The 14,378-nt window shown below is 38.5% G+C and overlaps 1 protein-coding gene across 1 annotated transcript in view; it reads right to left on the reverse strand.

Annotated features, from left to right (window-relative positions):
* The window catches only part of NALCN (sodium leak channel, non-selective), a 310,211-nt gene that overhangs the window by 200,500 nt on the left and 95,333 nt on the right, over positions 1–14,378 (reverse strand). Inside the window, exons 8-9 of the mRNA XM_047720335.1 lie at positions 2,437–2,579; positions 2,200–2,304 (exon numbers count right to left, since the gene is read on the reverse strand). Coding sequence (XP_047576291.1) covers positions 2,200–2,304; positions 2,437–2,579 — 248 coding nt within the window. The remainder of the gene's footprint in view (positions 1–2,199; positions 2,305–2,436; positions 2,580–14,378) is intronic.

Genomic DNA, 14,378 nt, shown 5'->3' on the forward strand with positions numbered 1-14,378 from the left:
CAGCTGCAACCGCTCCACCTGCTGAAGACTGGCGAGACGCGTCGCCATTTCTGAAAAGCCGTGTGCTCTGCAATACAACCACCATCTTTGTTTTATTTCCTCGAGGCCTACCTGTTTTACTACAATTAGAAACTACTGCCTTGGTGTTTTAAACTATTCAAGGAGCGGCTCTAGCGCGCAGCGGTCTGTCAGGTGTCACAGATGTAAAACAGCATCTCAGGCAATGATGCTCCCCCTCCTTTCCTCGGGCACAAAAGCCCCTGGGCCACTCGCCTAGTGGCTGGCGAGGCGCTGGGCGGGGCCTGTTGCCAGGCAGCCGGAGAGCGGGCCCGCCGAGGCTGCGGCTGGAGCTCCGGTTGCCTAGCAACCGGGTCCTCAGCCACAGCATTTTTCTTAATGAAGGTGTTTCACGATTCTCGGTGTGATTACCTCTGCTGAATACCTAGACGCATTACCTCTGAATTACCTACTTATTCCTCCTGATGAAGTATAATTTTGCATCAAAACCATTTTGCACGTTTGCTGAATGTCCCCTTCACATTTCACTTTCTGTTAGAACTGCGGGCTGATTTGGTGGAGCGTCCAAACACTAGTTTTCCAGCTGTGGCTTTATAAATAAGAGTTACTTAATAAGCATGATGTGGTTTTAAGGATATTTTAGGTCATCTCTCAGGAACACGGAATGTAAATTCTGTGCCGAGTTCATAGATCTATGCTCCATTCGGTTCTCAATGTCTATAAGCAGAAAACACACCTTCCAGAGGTTGTCACCTGGCTTAAAGGACATGCCAGAATGGACCTGGAACTTTATTATTTCTCACACTTCACTAGAGGGGATGACAGAAGAAATAAAAACTAGATGTGTTTTTTTTTTACAAATGTCATTTGTGGCATAACTTACATAACTTTAAAAAATCTTTCATGAGGGGCACCTGGGTGGCTCAGTGGGTTAAGCCCCTGCCTTCGGCTCAGGTCATGATCCCAGGTCCTGGGTTCGAGCCCTGCATCGGGCTTTCTGCTCAGCGGGGAGCCTGCTTCCTCCTCTCTCTCTGTCTGCCTCTCTGCCTACTTGTGATTTCTCTCTGTCAAATAAATAAATAAAATCTTTAAAAAAAATCTTTAATGAAAGTTTGACCAGTTGCTTGCCCAAATTGAATAATATTAATACTATTTCATTCATTATGAGTTGGCCAGACGATTTAAACTTTCACAACACCATAAAGATGCTGCATAGAGCTTTTTCAAATATCAGCAAGGTTAATAGCATTTTTAGCATGTAGTTAATAAAAGTTCAATTTGAAGGTTTTCAAAGTAAAATTTTTACCTTGGATCTTTCACAAATACCTTTGTCCACAGACCACTATTTAAAAGTCATATTAAACTATTTACAAAGTTATATTAAATTTCTCTTAAAAACGAATATTAAAATAATAGTCACAAGCATTAAAATCATTCCATTCTTCATTCAGGAATTTTTTTCTCTCTCTTTTATAAAGATTCAAACTAGACTAAGATATATAAACCTTCCCTTCCTCTTTCTAAACACAAAAACGGAACCCTCCCCTCAAAACGCACACAAAACCAAACCAAAATTAAAACAAAGACATTGGATCTGGACTGTCCTTCTATGTAATAACTGCCCTGTTACCTATAATTAAATTCTAGGGCACTCCCAGTTTCTTGGGAGCATAGGAGCGTCCTACTGAATATGTAGTGATACCTCAAAAATCACAAGTAGGCATTATGGGATCTTCTTCATAATTTGCCATGTTGGGACTGGTTCGTTCTGAATGAAATAAACTTTCCATTCCCCGAATAATTCTAATCCTATATGTACAGGCCATTATATTGGTTTTCAACTACATGAATAGATACTTATAAAAATGGGAAATTCTACAGTTTCCATTTTTATCTGCAAGCCTTCTGAAGACTTAAAATAGCCAAATCAAATCAAAAGTATATAGTAAATGTGGTGACAATCTTGGTTTTATATCAAATCCACCCTATCACCCAGAAAAGCTGATCTGGTTGGTCTGCCAGATCGCCCTTGCCCCAGCATTTTTGAATAGCTCCCTCCGTGGGTGTGACCTAGAAGGTCTTTCTCAGGGGCTTTCCTAAGTTCCCTCAAGGCCCACTGAGGGTGAGACTGGATATGTCCATGTTCTAGTGGGAAAGGACATCAGCCCCCCAAAACAGTACCTGGGTGGTGGCTGTTGACGTCGTACTGCTCCTCGATCCCCACATCTGTTGAAACTGTACCCTGATCTCTGCAAATGTTTCGATGATGACAGCGATGAAAACATTCTGAAAGAAAGATCCCAAACCACATTTACTAAAGACTGGGGATGAGGAAGTGGAGGTTAACAGAAAACAAACAAGAGATCTGCAGAAACGGCTGCAAAACACCGATTTTATTAGGACGAGTTTCGGTGGTACCTTCACAAGCCAGGCCAGGAAGAAGATGAGTGTGATGAAGTAGAAGTAGGACCGCCATCGCGGGAAGCTGTCAATGGCTCTGTACATGAGGAACACCCAGCCTTCCTGGGACGCAGCCTCGTAGACCGTGAATATGCTGGTGCCTGTCAGGACACACGAGAGCAGACTGAGTCACCGCGGGCTCTGGAAATGGGGCAACGTGGTTCAGAAAAACAATCAATATTTATCCAGGCTCATTTTCTCAATGACAAAGACTCTTTTAAAGGGACTGAAATCACATACAACATTTGATTGAGCTTATTCTTAGAATTTTGATAAAGTTGTTTCTGACTTTAAGCCAGGGCAATTTCACGAGCAATAAAAGAACTTTATGTTCTATCTTTAGCTGTTCAATGCATCTAAGAGCTTGGAAAAGGAAATGAACATTCAAACCAAGTAAAGCTATAATAAAAAATAATGTGTACAGTATAAGCTTGCCACTTGGGACTTAACACTTTGAGTGTGCTAAAAGTGCTTGTTATAGTTTTAGCCAAAATGAAATAAATTTGAAAACTGGGTTTTGTTTGAAGTCACTTTCTCAGAGGGACACTAAAGTTCCTTAGGCTCTAAAAATTAATATGATGGATCTTGTCTCGGATTCCATGGTGTTCACTGAATGCTGAAACGTAAGGCAGCAAATCACCAAATAGCACTTTGTCTGGGAGAACTAGATCATTGGAAATGCTACTGCTAATGATGGAAAGAAAGAAAAGCAAAATAAATCAGACAGACTTTTGAAATAGTTCAGAGAACCTAAAATGCCATTTGGGGGAAAGACAGTGTTCAATTCTCATAACATTATGAGGATATGTTATTATTTCCCCACTTTATAGATGAGAAAACTAAAGCACATTAAGAATAACTAATTTATCAATGAATGTGCAGATAATAATAGGGGAAGTAGAATTAACCCAGGCATTCTGGAAAGAGGCCCTGCATGTCTGTGATGACATCCTGCCTCCTGATCCCCTTTCTATGGTTTGTTTTCCCCTATCTGTAAAATGGGTAAATAATACCTCACAGGGTAGTGAAGACTAAATAATTTTATTTCTCTGAAGCCTTGACACATCGTGAGTACTAAATAAATTTTAAGTACTATTATTTTACAAAATTGTAAATAATTGCTTAATGTTATTTTGTGAAAAAACACATCAATAAAAAGTAGAGTGCTGAATTAAAGTTGTTTGTAAAACAAATACGATACACGTTGTTATTCACAAAACTATAAACATTTGCACCCCAATAGATTCCACGGCTATAAACAAGTTATTACAGGATATAAAACTAATATCTACCCACGTATGTTCTAATCACACAGAAATTTAAAACAAGAATATGCATGTAATCAGATGTCCAAACTCAGAAGGGGGTTACTGACGTTGGCTGGGGACCAGCTGCCTCTCTAAGCCTGTACATGAAGGAAGAATAATTAAGCATCAATGAACCAAAGCGTGCAAGAAGAGGAGAAAAATCCTAGTGGTAACTGGGGACAAATGGGACAGAAGCAGCCTTGAAAGAAAAGCTGAGGAAGAAGGAAAGCGTATTCTCATTTAGTGAATGCCTATTATGCTAAGTACTGTATAGGAAACATAACTTCATAGAATCACATTTTGTACATTGATAAGTTGTTGCCATAACAACTAGTATTTGTAAATCATATTTGGTTTCAAGGTTCTTTTATATATTTCAATGCTAAGGGAACCTCTAATGAGGCAGGTAGATGGGTAGGTGTGTATAAGAACAGGTATTATCCATCACATCCTTTTACAGAAAAGCAAAGTGAAGGTCACTAGTTAATGAATTTGCCTGGGGTAGAAAGTGCTAGAATGAGAAACTGAACCCACACCATCAGGTTCCAAATCTTAAACTCTTTTTTTTTTCTTTATCATCCTACTTTTCTTTTCTCTTGCTCGAGACTAGGACTTTCATGAGAGCATATTTTCTCCTATTATCCTTAGTTTGAATGAAGTCCATTTATTTTTCTTCCTGAGGGACTATGGTGGCTAAGGATATGGCAAACTGAGAAACTCACACAAGAAGATGGTTTTTAAGGAAAAATTCAGAGAAGAGCAGCATGAACAAAAAAATAAAATGCCAACGGAAAACAGAAATCACTCTTTTCATTAACGATTCCTATGTACTAAAATGCCCAACATTTTGCTTTTGTGGACTGCATATGAAAAACAATTTTCACATAAAACAAGTCATTTATGTCCCTTATTTTCTTCTAGTTATTTGAACCAAAAAAGAAGTGTGTTTACAGAAATCCATTATGAACAACTATTAAAGCTTAATACTTTTACCAACTGAGCATTTACAGGTTAAATATGAGCATTGTCAATGTAAGGTTAAATTTGAGAGGAACACTGAATTAGCCTTTCAATATCTGTCCCGGTCCTCCTTTATTAAAACCACAGGGAAGATGCTATTTGGAAGTAAGTAAGTAAGTAAAAAAAAAAGTATGCTCCAATCTTGAAGAGCTTCCATCAGTTTTCCTATTTTGGCACACAAAGAAAGGGAAAGAAGTGGAAACCCACCATGCGGCTCTAAGAGCAGGGTTTGTTGATGCAAAGAGATGAGACATTTGTGAAAATGTAACCAAACAACTCCCAGAGCAATGCTGACTACTGAAGGAAGAGCTTCCCCCATCTGTGAGCTACCCTGGGTCCAAGGCTTGTGAAGAAGCTACTGAGAGTTGCAGGAGGGAAGGCAGTTGGGTAAGACCTTCCTCATCCCTTCTCTGCTCCTGACTTTGCAAAGTGTATGAAAAGAAAATCCCTTTTGGAGCGATATCCCAGTGGTTCACCACCATTCAAACTGACAAAAATCAAGTTTATGATCATCTTATTTTCTTTGGTAAGTGGACAACACTGAAGAAGAAAACTAGGGCTGCTCATGCTGCTTTGCACACGCTGCTCTCTGACACCCTCCCCCCACACCCTCTCATTTAGCTGAGTCGCATGCAGTGCCCTTGAGCTATACTCGGTTCTCCGCCCTCCCAGAGAGCTCCGCGCCCACCGGTCACCTCACTTGTCCTGTGTCCTGTGTCATGCTCTCTTGTTTATCTCCCTCACTAGCACGAATTAGATGACTAACTTGGTGAGCACTCAAAGTTAAAACAATATCATTCATGTCTGTACCTGGCATGGACAACACTCAAGAATTGTTCATAAACTAAACAATGATCATGGTACTAAGACATATGGAGGTTTTTCTCAAATATCTGCTCTTTTATTTTTTTTTAAAGATTTTATTTATTTATTTGACAGACAGAGAGATCACAAGTAGGCAGAGAGGCAGGCAGAGAGAGGGAGAAGCAGGCTCCCTGCGGAGCAGAGAACCCGATGCGGGGCTCGATTCCAGGACCCCGGGATCATGACCTGAGCTGAAGGCAGAGACTTAACCCACTGAGCCACCCAGGTGCCCCTCAAATATCTGCTTTTTTAATCAATTCTTCCTCACTGTGAATATTGCACAGATAACTTGGAAGCAAAGGGAATAATTTTATAACTGACGTTATGTTTTGCTGACTTTCAACATTCCCTTAAAACGCATACACATATATAGACTTCAAAGCCCACACAAAATACAAACTGGAAAAGCCTTCATTCATTGTTGGATACACCATGGGAGATTTCTAGAAAATATTACGTATGATATATACAAAATATTTTTCTAGATACACCCCAGAACACTTTTAGTTCATTTTAATTATAGAACTAAACTTGCTAGTTGAAAAGACCACCACCACATTTTGTTAAATGAATGATGATTCTATAAGAGCATGTGGGGACAGAATGCATTCTCTTCCTGCATAACAATGTGGTGTGCTCCAAAAATATCTCTGCAAAGCTACTGGAATTGTACCACAAAATTCTTGGACACCAAATTCTTAAAGCCCAAGTTCAAGTTGTAGAGGAAACAAAATCACAATGACCCTCAGCTCATCAATTCTCCTAATTTCACTCATCCTTCTTGACCTCGTCCATCGATGGTTTGAATTCAGGGGGTAAGAAGACCCGTTAGCCTACATCTAGAAAATAAACGCCCTGGAACTTTCCACAGGCTTCATGTACTAAGACATAGCAGCACACTTTTTTATAGCTCTGAACAAAATTATATTTCCATTGTTTTGACTATCTTTAGTATTGCATTTATTGCTTGGCTATCATCTGTTCTTTTTCCATAAAAACAGTGATATATTGTGTCCTAGGACTATTCCCTATTGTTTCTTCTATTCTTAGGTTATACAACACCATTGAGTCATTCAACTTTCAAAAACAGGGCCACAGGATTGTAGTGACAACTAATAATAAACTACTAACCTGAGGTCCCACCATCAGACTCCTTCAAACACAAAATACCTGTGGTGCTATTCTAATGATGGTGATACCCAATCCATTGTGAAAAAATGGAGGCAATTAGAGTTGGTGATATAGCCTTGAGACAGATGAATAAGTAAGTATATCAGGCCCTAGTATGAACAATAACTTTTACCTCCATGCTCAGAATTCCCAATAGAACCACAAAGGTTCCTTTTAGGACCATTCATTCTATCCTCTCTTTCAGTATTAGTATCCTAGGGGGCAGTGCTCCTGAACTTTAATCTCTCCAGTGATATGGAACACACATCACCTTGAGGCAGCCCCATTCCAGGTCAGGCAACCCATCCCATTGGATATTGGCTCTGGCTCAGTCCCTCCAGAATCTGCTCTTAGCTTTGCAAAGCAGGAGTCTGGAAGTAGTCCCTATATTTCCAGAGTGCATCATCCCTCTTTCTCCCTAGGTCATCCTGCTATAGATGCCTGTCTTCTTATCTGGTCCTTCAACCTTTTCAACCTGCTGTACTGTCTATGAAACTGAAGTCATTGCCTGGCTTAACTGCCCACCAGGGCACAGATTCTCATTTATGGGTGGCACAATGACAAAATTCTCATCATTCAAGAACGTCAGTTTCCTTTCAACTTTTCAAAGTTGCTCTTTCTGTTCCTCTGGCTAACTTTGATTGGATCTCTCTCTTTTTGGAGTTCATCGGATTGATTTTTTCCTTTGCTACATTCTAGGTTGAGCAACCCCCTCAGCTGGAAGGGAAAAGTAAGTAACATGTTTCTCTACCACTACACATGAGTATCTGTGATATAAAAGGCAATCAATAATCTGCTCTAAACCAGTTGGTTTTACTGTGGAAGGATATAATCCCCATCCTAGACTCCAAACAGATGCCTATTGTAGCAACTACAATTGTAATGACCAAATATTCAGTCCTAACAGGGGGTCAAATAAAAGAACACTCATAAAGAGTTTGATCTTTGCATGCTTCCATTACTAGAAATACAACTTGTTCAAGATGGGATGGATGGTGCTTGGTATTCATTTGCTTTGTCGTGTCTGCATTTATATAACTTCCCCCCAATGAAACTTTATTTTTAAACTCTGTTGCTCATAGAGCAATACTCTGATGAAACCACAAAACTAATAGGAAAAGAAGAGCTTTCCATAATTTAAGGGGAAATTTCACTCAAAGGTAAGTTGCCCTATCTGTTTGGATTTATGTAGAATTCACTGTTATTTAAATCCTGAAGATTTATTTATTTATTTATTTATTTTTAAAGATTTTATTTATTTATTTGACAGAGAGAGATCACAAGCAGGCAGAGAGGCAGGTAGAGAGAGAGGAGGAAGCAGGCTCCCTGCTGAGCAGAGAGCCCGATGCAGGGCTCGATCCCAGGACCCTGAGATCATGACCTGAGCCGAAGGCAGCGGCTTAACCCACTGAGCCACCCAGGCACCCCCAATCCTGAAGATTTAAATAACAAACTAAAACTGGCTTTGTTGACACTCTAAGCTAAGCCAGGATTCCTCAACTTTGTTACTAGGGGAAATTTGGGATGAAATAAAGCTTTGCTGTGGGGGGCTGTTCTGTGCACTGTAGCATCCCTGACCCCTGCTTACTAGATTCCAAGTGTACTCCCAACCCCCAAGGTGGGAAAACCTGAAATGCTTGTAGACATTGCCCCGTATCCCTGGGGGGCAAAACTGCCCCTGGTTGAGAACCATTTTTTTAACTTGACAGTCTTTCTTATTCTATAGCTCTATCCTGTGGTGCCTACCTAGCTCAGAGCCTTGTATATGATTTGTCTTTATTAAGTATTCTGACGGAACTGAATTTCCTCTCTTGACACAGGGGAAAATGGAACAGTTGTGGGATTTCTCAAAACTTCTCCTTTGGCTTATTATGAGCAGTTTGGAGGTTAAACAATTTTAGGCCAAAGGAGAGACCTAAAAATGCATTTCTGGACTATATTTACAGTAGTCTACATTTGAATTTGACATTTTATTCATCTCTAAAGACTGTGAAGGCTAAAAGCCTAGATCCTAAGACATCATTTGTTTATAGAAAGTATCTGCCACACAGCAGATAACTCGATAGTACCATTACATTAATATTTATGAGTTTTCTGTTGCAAGAAAAAAATCTTATTTCTTTTTTACTTCCTGCAGTTTCATAAGATGTCTATACACACATGCATCTGGTGGGGGGGGGGATATTTTCGTTTGCAGAATGAGATATTACAAGTATATTAAGTTTTAAAAAGAAAAATCACATAGTCTGAATGAAATTAAGTGGCACAAAAATTTTCCTCACCAAAAATTATAGTGGCACTTTCTGAAATATTCCAAGACAAACCACAAACACACGTTTTTAACAAGTTTTGCATCTGAGTCAAAAGGAGGCATTCACCACATTCAAGACAAACACAGAAGAAAACAGACTCATCTGTGGTCCACATTCACGCCTCTCGGCTGTCGGGACAATGAAGCAGAGTGTTGAAAAGAAGGCTGCTGAATGGTGCAGGACACACGTGGGTGTAAGTCTTACGAGTGGAATCTCAGCAGCCACGACCGCATTTCAAACAGCATGGTGGCCTCTCTAACTGAATTACAACTCATAGCTTGGGGTCACCTTTGACAACAGGCTCTGCACTGAAATCCTTTTTGCTTTGGTGAGCTCCTATTCTCTTTTACCTCCCCTCTGTATTTCCCCTCTGCAATTTCCCTCTCTGGTATAAACTTTCTCCCATGCATCTTAACCGCATATTTAGACATCTTGGCCAACAGTCAGTTGTAAGATTCATTGTAACTTTCTACAATATGTCTTCCTCCCACCAAACTGCCCCACGCCACCTCGTCATTTACCTCTTCACCTGAAGAGGTAAACTCTTAGACCCTGAGACTTGGATCTGTGGTCGTAATACATTTTACCCAATGGTGGTTATTATAAAAGCAAATACCAAGGAGAGATCTGTATCCTTACAGTGGACATTTAGGTTCAAAGTAATAAAGCTTTGTCACTGAGGCTGAATGTACCCACATACAGGAAATGTGAGTCAGGTCAGTAGACCAGCATTGCCAAGAAAGGCCCATCTTGAATGACAGACATTTACTGAACAATAAACCAGCTAGAATTAAATTATTTGGGATGATGTCACCTTTCTAAAAAACATTTATGAACAATGTTTCTATTCCTTGGAATCATGTTTAATTTTACTAAGATATAAATGCAAAATAATGAATTCAAGTATTTTGCCTGATAGACAGTGATGTAACTTACAATTATAATAATCTACACAGAACCCGTTGACATGCTCATCTAAAGATCTACTCACATCCAGCCTGAGAAATTCCACATGGTCATAAAAGAGCAAAACAAAACAACACTTTATATTTGCTCTTCCAGCAAACACAAAGGGACTTCTTTTATTCTAAATGTTTTAAAATGTATTTATAAACCTTGTGTTTTTGATCTAAATTTTAGCTTAGTTTCTTCATTTGTTTATTTTGTTTTGTTTTTACTTTTAAACACTCTTTTGGCACCACATTGCCCCACCGGTGAAATCACTTTGTTACCTTAAACCTCACTCACAGCCCTAAAGTTTTGCAGTAGGATCAGAGGCCCTACAGGAAAAAAAACATGTATATGTTTATATACATTTTCAAAGTTAAACTTTTTAAATAAGTAATAAAGATTCTTAGTGGAAATGTATTTCTTCAGATCTAGAAAATTTCTGAACTTCCAAGTTCTAAATATGAAATACTTCTAGAAAAGGAGAGGTGAAAGCTTTAACTATCGTATTCACAAATGGAAAAACAAGTGTTGACAAGGCCGGATGCTGACATTGGCAGGAAAGTTTAGGTATTAAAGTAGAGCAGTTCCAAGGACGCTTAGCCCACATGCCAATGCAAACTCTTCAAGCCTCTGGTGCTGGGCTCTTTCCCTGTAGGGTGGGAAAGAAAGCACAAAGGGGAGGTCATGACAGATACCTGTTACCCTCTGCCTTTGAGGAGACTTCACTTCAGATCTAAAGGACTTTTTGGAAATTTACTTTCTGTTATTTGACTTAAAAAAACTAAGCTTAGCACAATTAGCTTTTAGTTACATTCCCTAGCATTCAAATTGTCCACTACTTCTTATCTATTGACCCTGGGCCAGCCAGTTAACCATTCTGGGCCTCAGCTCCCCATACATAGAATATAGCAATGATGGGGGCGCCTGGGTGGCTCAGTGGGTTAAGCCACTGCCTTCGGCTCAGGTCGTGATCTCAGGGTCCTGGGATTGAGTCCCACGTCGGGCTCTCTGCAAGCAGGAAGCCTGCTTCCCTCTCTCTCTCTCTCTCTCTCTGCCTTCCTCTCCGTCTACTTGTGATCTCTCTCTGTCAAATAAATAAATAAAATCTTTAAAAAAAAATATAGCAATGATGATATGTGCTGGTCACTGCTAACATACTAAATAAATGTTGTTTAGTAGACTTCTAATTTTCTCAAAAAGCAAGCAATACATATCATGCCAGGAATATGGTTTCTTTTAGAGCATTTGAGCTTTGTCACCTATCTTTGAAAAATGTGCTGGAAACTACAATCAAAAGAAATGAAGGCAAAAAGGCCAGAATTTCATGTGATTTTTAGGGAATTAATAGTTATGACATTAGGATTTCATAATGCAAAATTAGAACCAAATACTTGGAAAAAAGGACTAAGACTTTCTTGTCTTCATATTTGGAGACACACATAGTTCACATCTCTGTATCATCATGCATAAGCAATGAAAAATAATAATTAACTCTAAGGTAAGCCTGGTCCATCTACCTCAGAATAGCCACAATAGTAAGAATTTGTTTTAATTTTAATAGGAAGGCTAACGGACTTAGTAAATTGGCACAGGATCAAAAGATCAACCAAAATTGGAAACAAATAATTTGACATTTTGTTCACAGAGGCATGTTAAAATTGAATCAGGTGTCAGTGGCAAGGAAGAAAGATAGCTGAGTGATATTAACCAAATGTAATTTACAGCAAATATGAATACAAATAACATATGGTTTTAAATAAAAATAAAGTTCTTATTTGAGTTATGATAAATATAAAAGGACCATGATTTTTAATAAAAAGATTTAAAAAGTTATGTGATAATATAAAACTAAAAACAAGAAGATTTGGGTGAGTTCTACCAAACATTTAAAGAAGAGTTAATACCTATTCTTCTCAAACTGTTCCAAAAACTAGAAAAGGAAGGAAAACTTTCATATTCATCCTATGAAGCCAGCATTACCCTGATACTAAAGACAGATAAAGACGCTACAAAATGAGAGAACTACAGGCCAATATCTGATGAACCCAGATGTAAAAATCCTCAACAAAATACTAGCAAACCAAATTCAACAATACCTTAAAAAAATCATACATCGCAATCAAGTGGAATTTATTCCTGGGTGCAAAGGCAATTCAATATTTGAAAATAAATCAACATCATATATCACATCAATAAGAGAAAGGATAAGTACCATATGATCATTTCAATAGGTGAAGCAGAAAAATCATATGACAAAGTACACCATCTATTCATGATAAAAACCCTCAACAAAGTAGGTTTAGAAGGAACATACTTCAACATAATAAAGACAAAGACCATATGTGAAAACCTACAACTAACATCATCCTTAATGGGGAAAAACTGAGACCTTCTCCTCCAAGGTCAGGAACAAGACAAGGATGTCCACTGTCACTACTTTTATTCGAAATGGTACTAGAAGTCCTAACCACAGCAATCAGACAACAAAAAGAAACAAAAGGCATCCAACTCCATAAGGAAGAAGTAAAACTTTCACTATCTGCAGATGGTGTGATACTATCTATAGGAAACTCAAAAGACTCCATCAAAAAACCACTAAAACGGATAAACGAATTCAGTAAAGGCAAAGGACAAAATCAATCTGCAGAAATCTGTTGCATTTCTATACACTAATAATGAAGGAGCATGAAGAGAAAATTAAGAAAACATTCTCATTTACAATTACACCAAAAATAATAAGAGACCTAGGAACAAACCTACCAAAAGAGGTGAAAGAGCTGTACTCTGAAAACTATAAAATACTGATGAAAAAAACTGAAAACAATATAAAGAAATGGAAAGACATTCCATGCTCATAGATTAATAGAAGAAATATTGTTCAAATGTCTATACTACCCAAAGCAATCTACAAATTCAATGCCATCCCTATCAAAATACTAACAGCATTTTTCACAGAACTAGAACAAATAATCCTAAAATTTGTATAGAACCACAAAAGACCCAGAATAGCCAAAGCAATCTTGAAAAAGAAAAGCAAAACTGGAGGTATCACAAATCCAGACTTCAAGTTATGTTCAAAGCTGTAGTAATCAAAACAGTATGGTACTGGCACCAAAACAGACACATAGAGCAATAGAACAGAATAAAAAAAAAAAAAAACAGAAATAAACCCATAATTATAAGTAAACTAATCTCTGACAAAGCAGGAAAGAATATCCAATGGGAAAAATACAGTCTCTTCAACAAATGTTGTTAGGAAAACTGGAAAGCAACTTGCGAAAGGATGAAACTGGACCACTTTCTTATACCATACACAAAACCAAAATGGATTAGAGACCTAAATGTGAGGTCTGAAACCATAAAAATCCTAGAAAGATAGGCAGTAACTAACTAAAGCATAGGCAGGTAGTAACTTCTCTGACATTGGCTGTAGCAACTTTTTGTAGCAACTTTTGTAGATTGGTCCTCTGAAGTAAGGGAAACAAAGACAAAAGTAAACTATTGGGACCATGTCAAAATAGAAAGCTTCTGGGGCGCCTGGGTGGCTCAGTGGGTTAAAGCCTCTGCCTTCAACTCAGGTCATGATCCCAGGGTCCTGGGATCGAGCCCCACATTGGGCTCTCTGGGCAGCGGGGAGCCTGCTTCCTCTTCTCTCTCTCTCTGCCTGCCTCTCTGCCTACTTGTGATCTCTGTCTGTCAAATAAATAAATAAAATCTTTTTTTAAAAAAAATAGAAAGCTTCTGCACAGCAAAGGAAGAAATCAACAAAGCTACAAGGCAACCTATGGAATGGAAGAAGACATCTGCAAATGACGTCTGTTAAAGGGTTAGTATTCAAAATATATAAAAAACTTATAAAACTCAACACCCAAAAAACAAATGGGCAGAAGACATGAACAGACATTTCTCCAAAGAAGACATATAGATGGTCAACAGACATATGAAAAGATGCTCATCGTTACGTATTGGGAAATGCAAATCAAAACTACAACAATATATCACTTCACACCTGTCAGAATGGCTAAACTCAACACAAGAAAGAACAGACGTTGGCAAGGATGTAGAGTAAAAGGAACACTTATGTACTCTTAGTGGAAACGCATACTGATGCGGCCACTGTGGGAAACAGTATGAAGGTTCCTCAAAAAGTTAAAAATAGAACTACCTTTTGATCCATCAATTGAACTAATAGGTATTGATCCAAAAAATACAAAAACACTACCTCAAAGGGATATCTGTACCCCTATGCTTACAGAAGCATTATTTACAATAGCCA

This window comes from Lutra lutra, chromosome 3, assembly GCF_902655055.1.
Source record: "Lutra lutra chromosome 3, mLutLut1.2, whole genome shotgun sequence".
NCBI classification, from domain to species: Eukaryota; Metazoa; Chordata; class Mammalia; order Carnivora; family Mustelidae; genus Lutra; species Lutra lutra.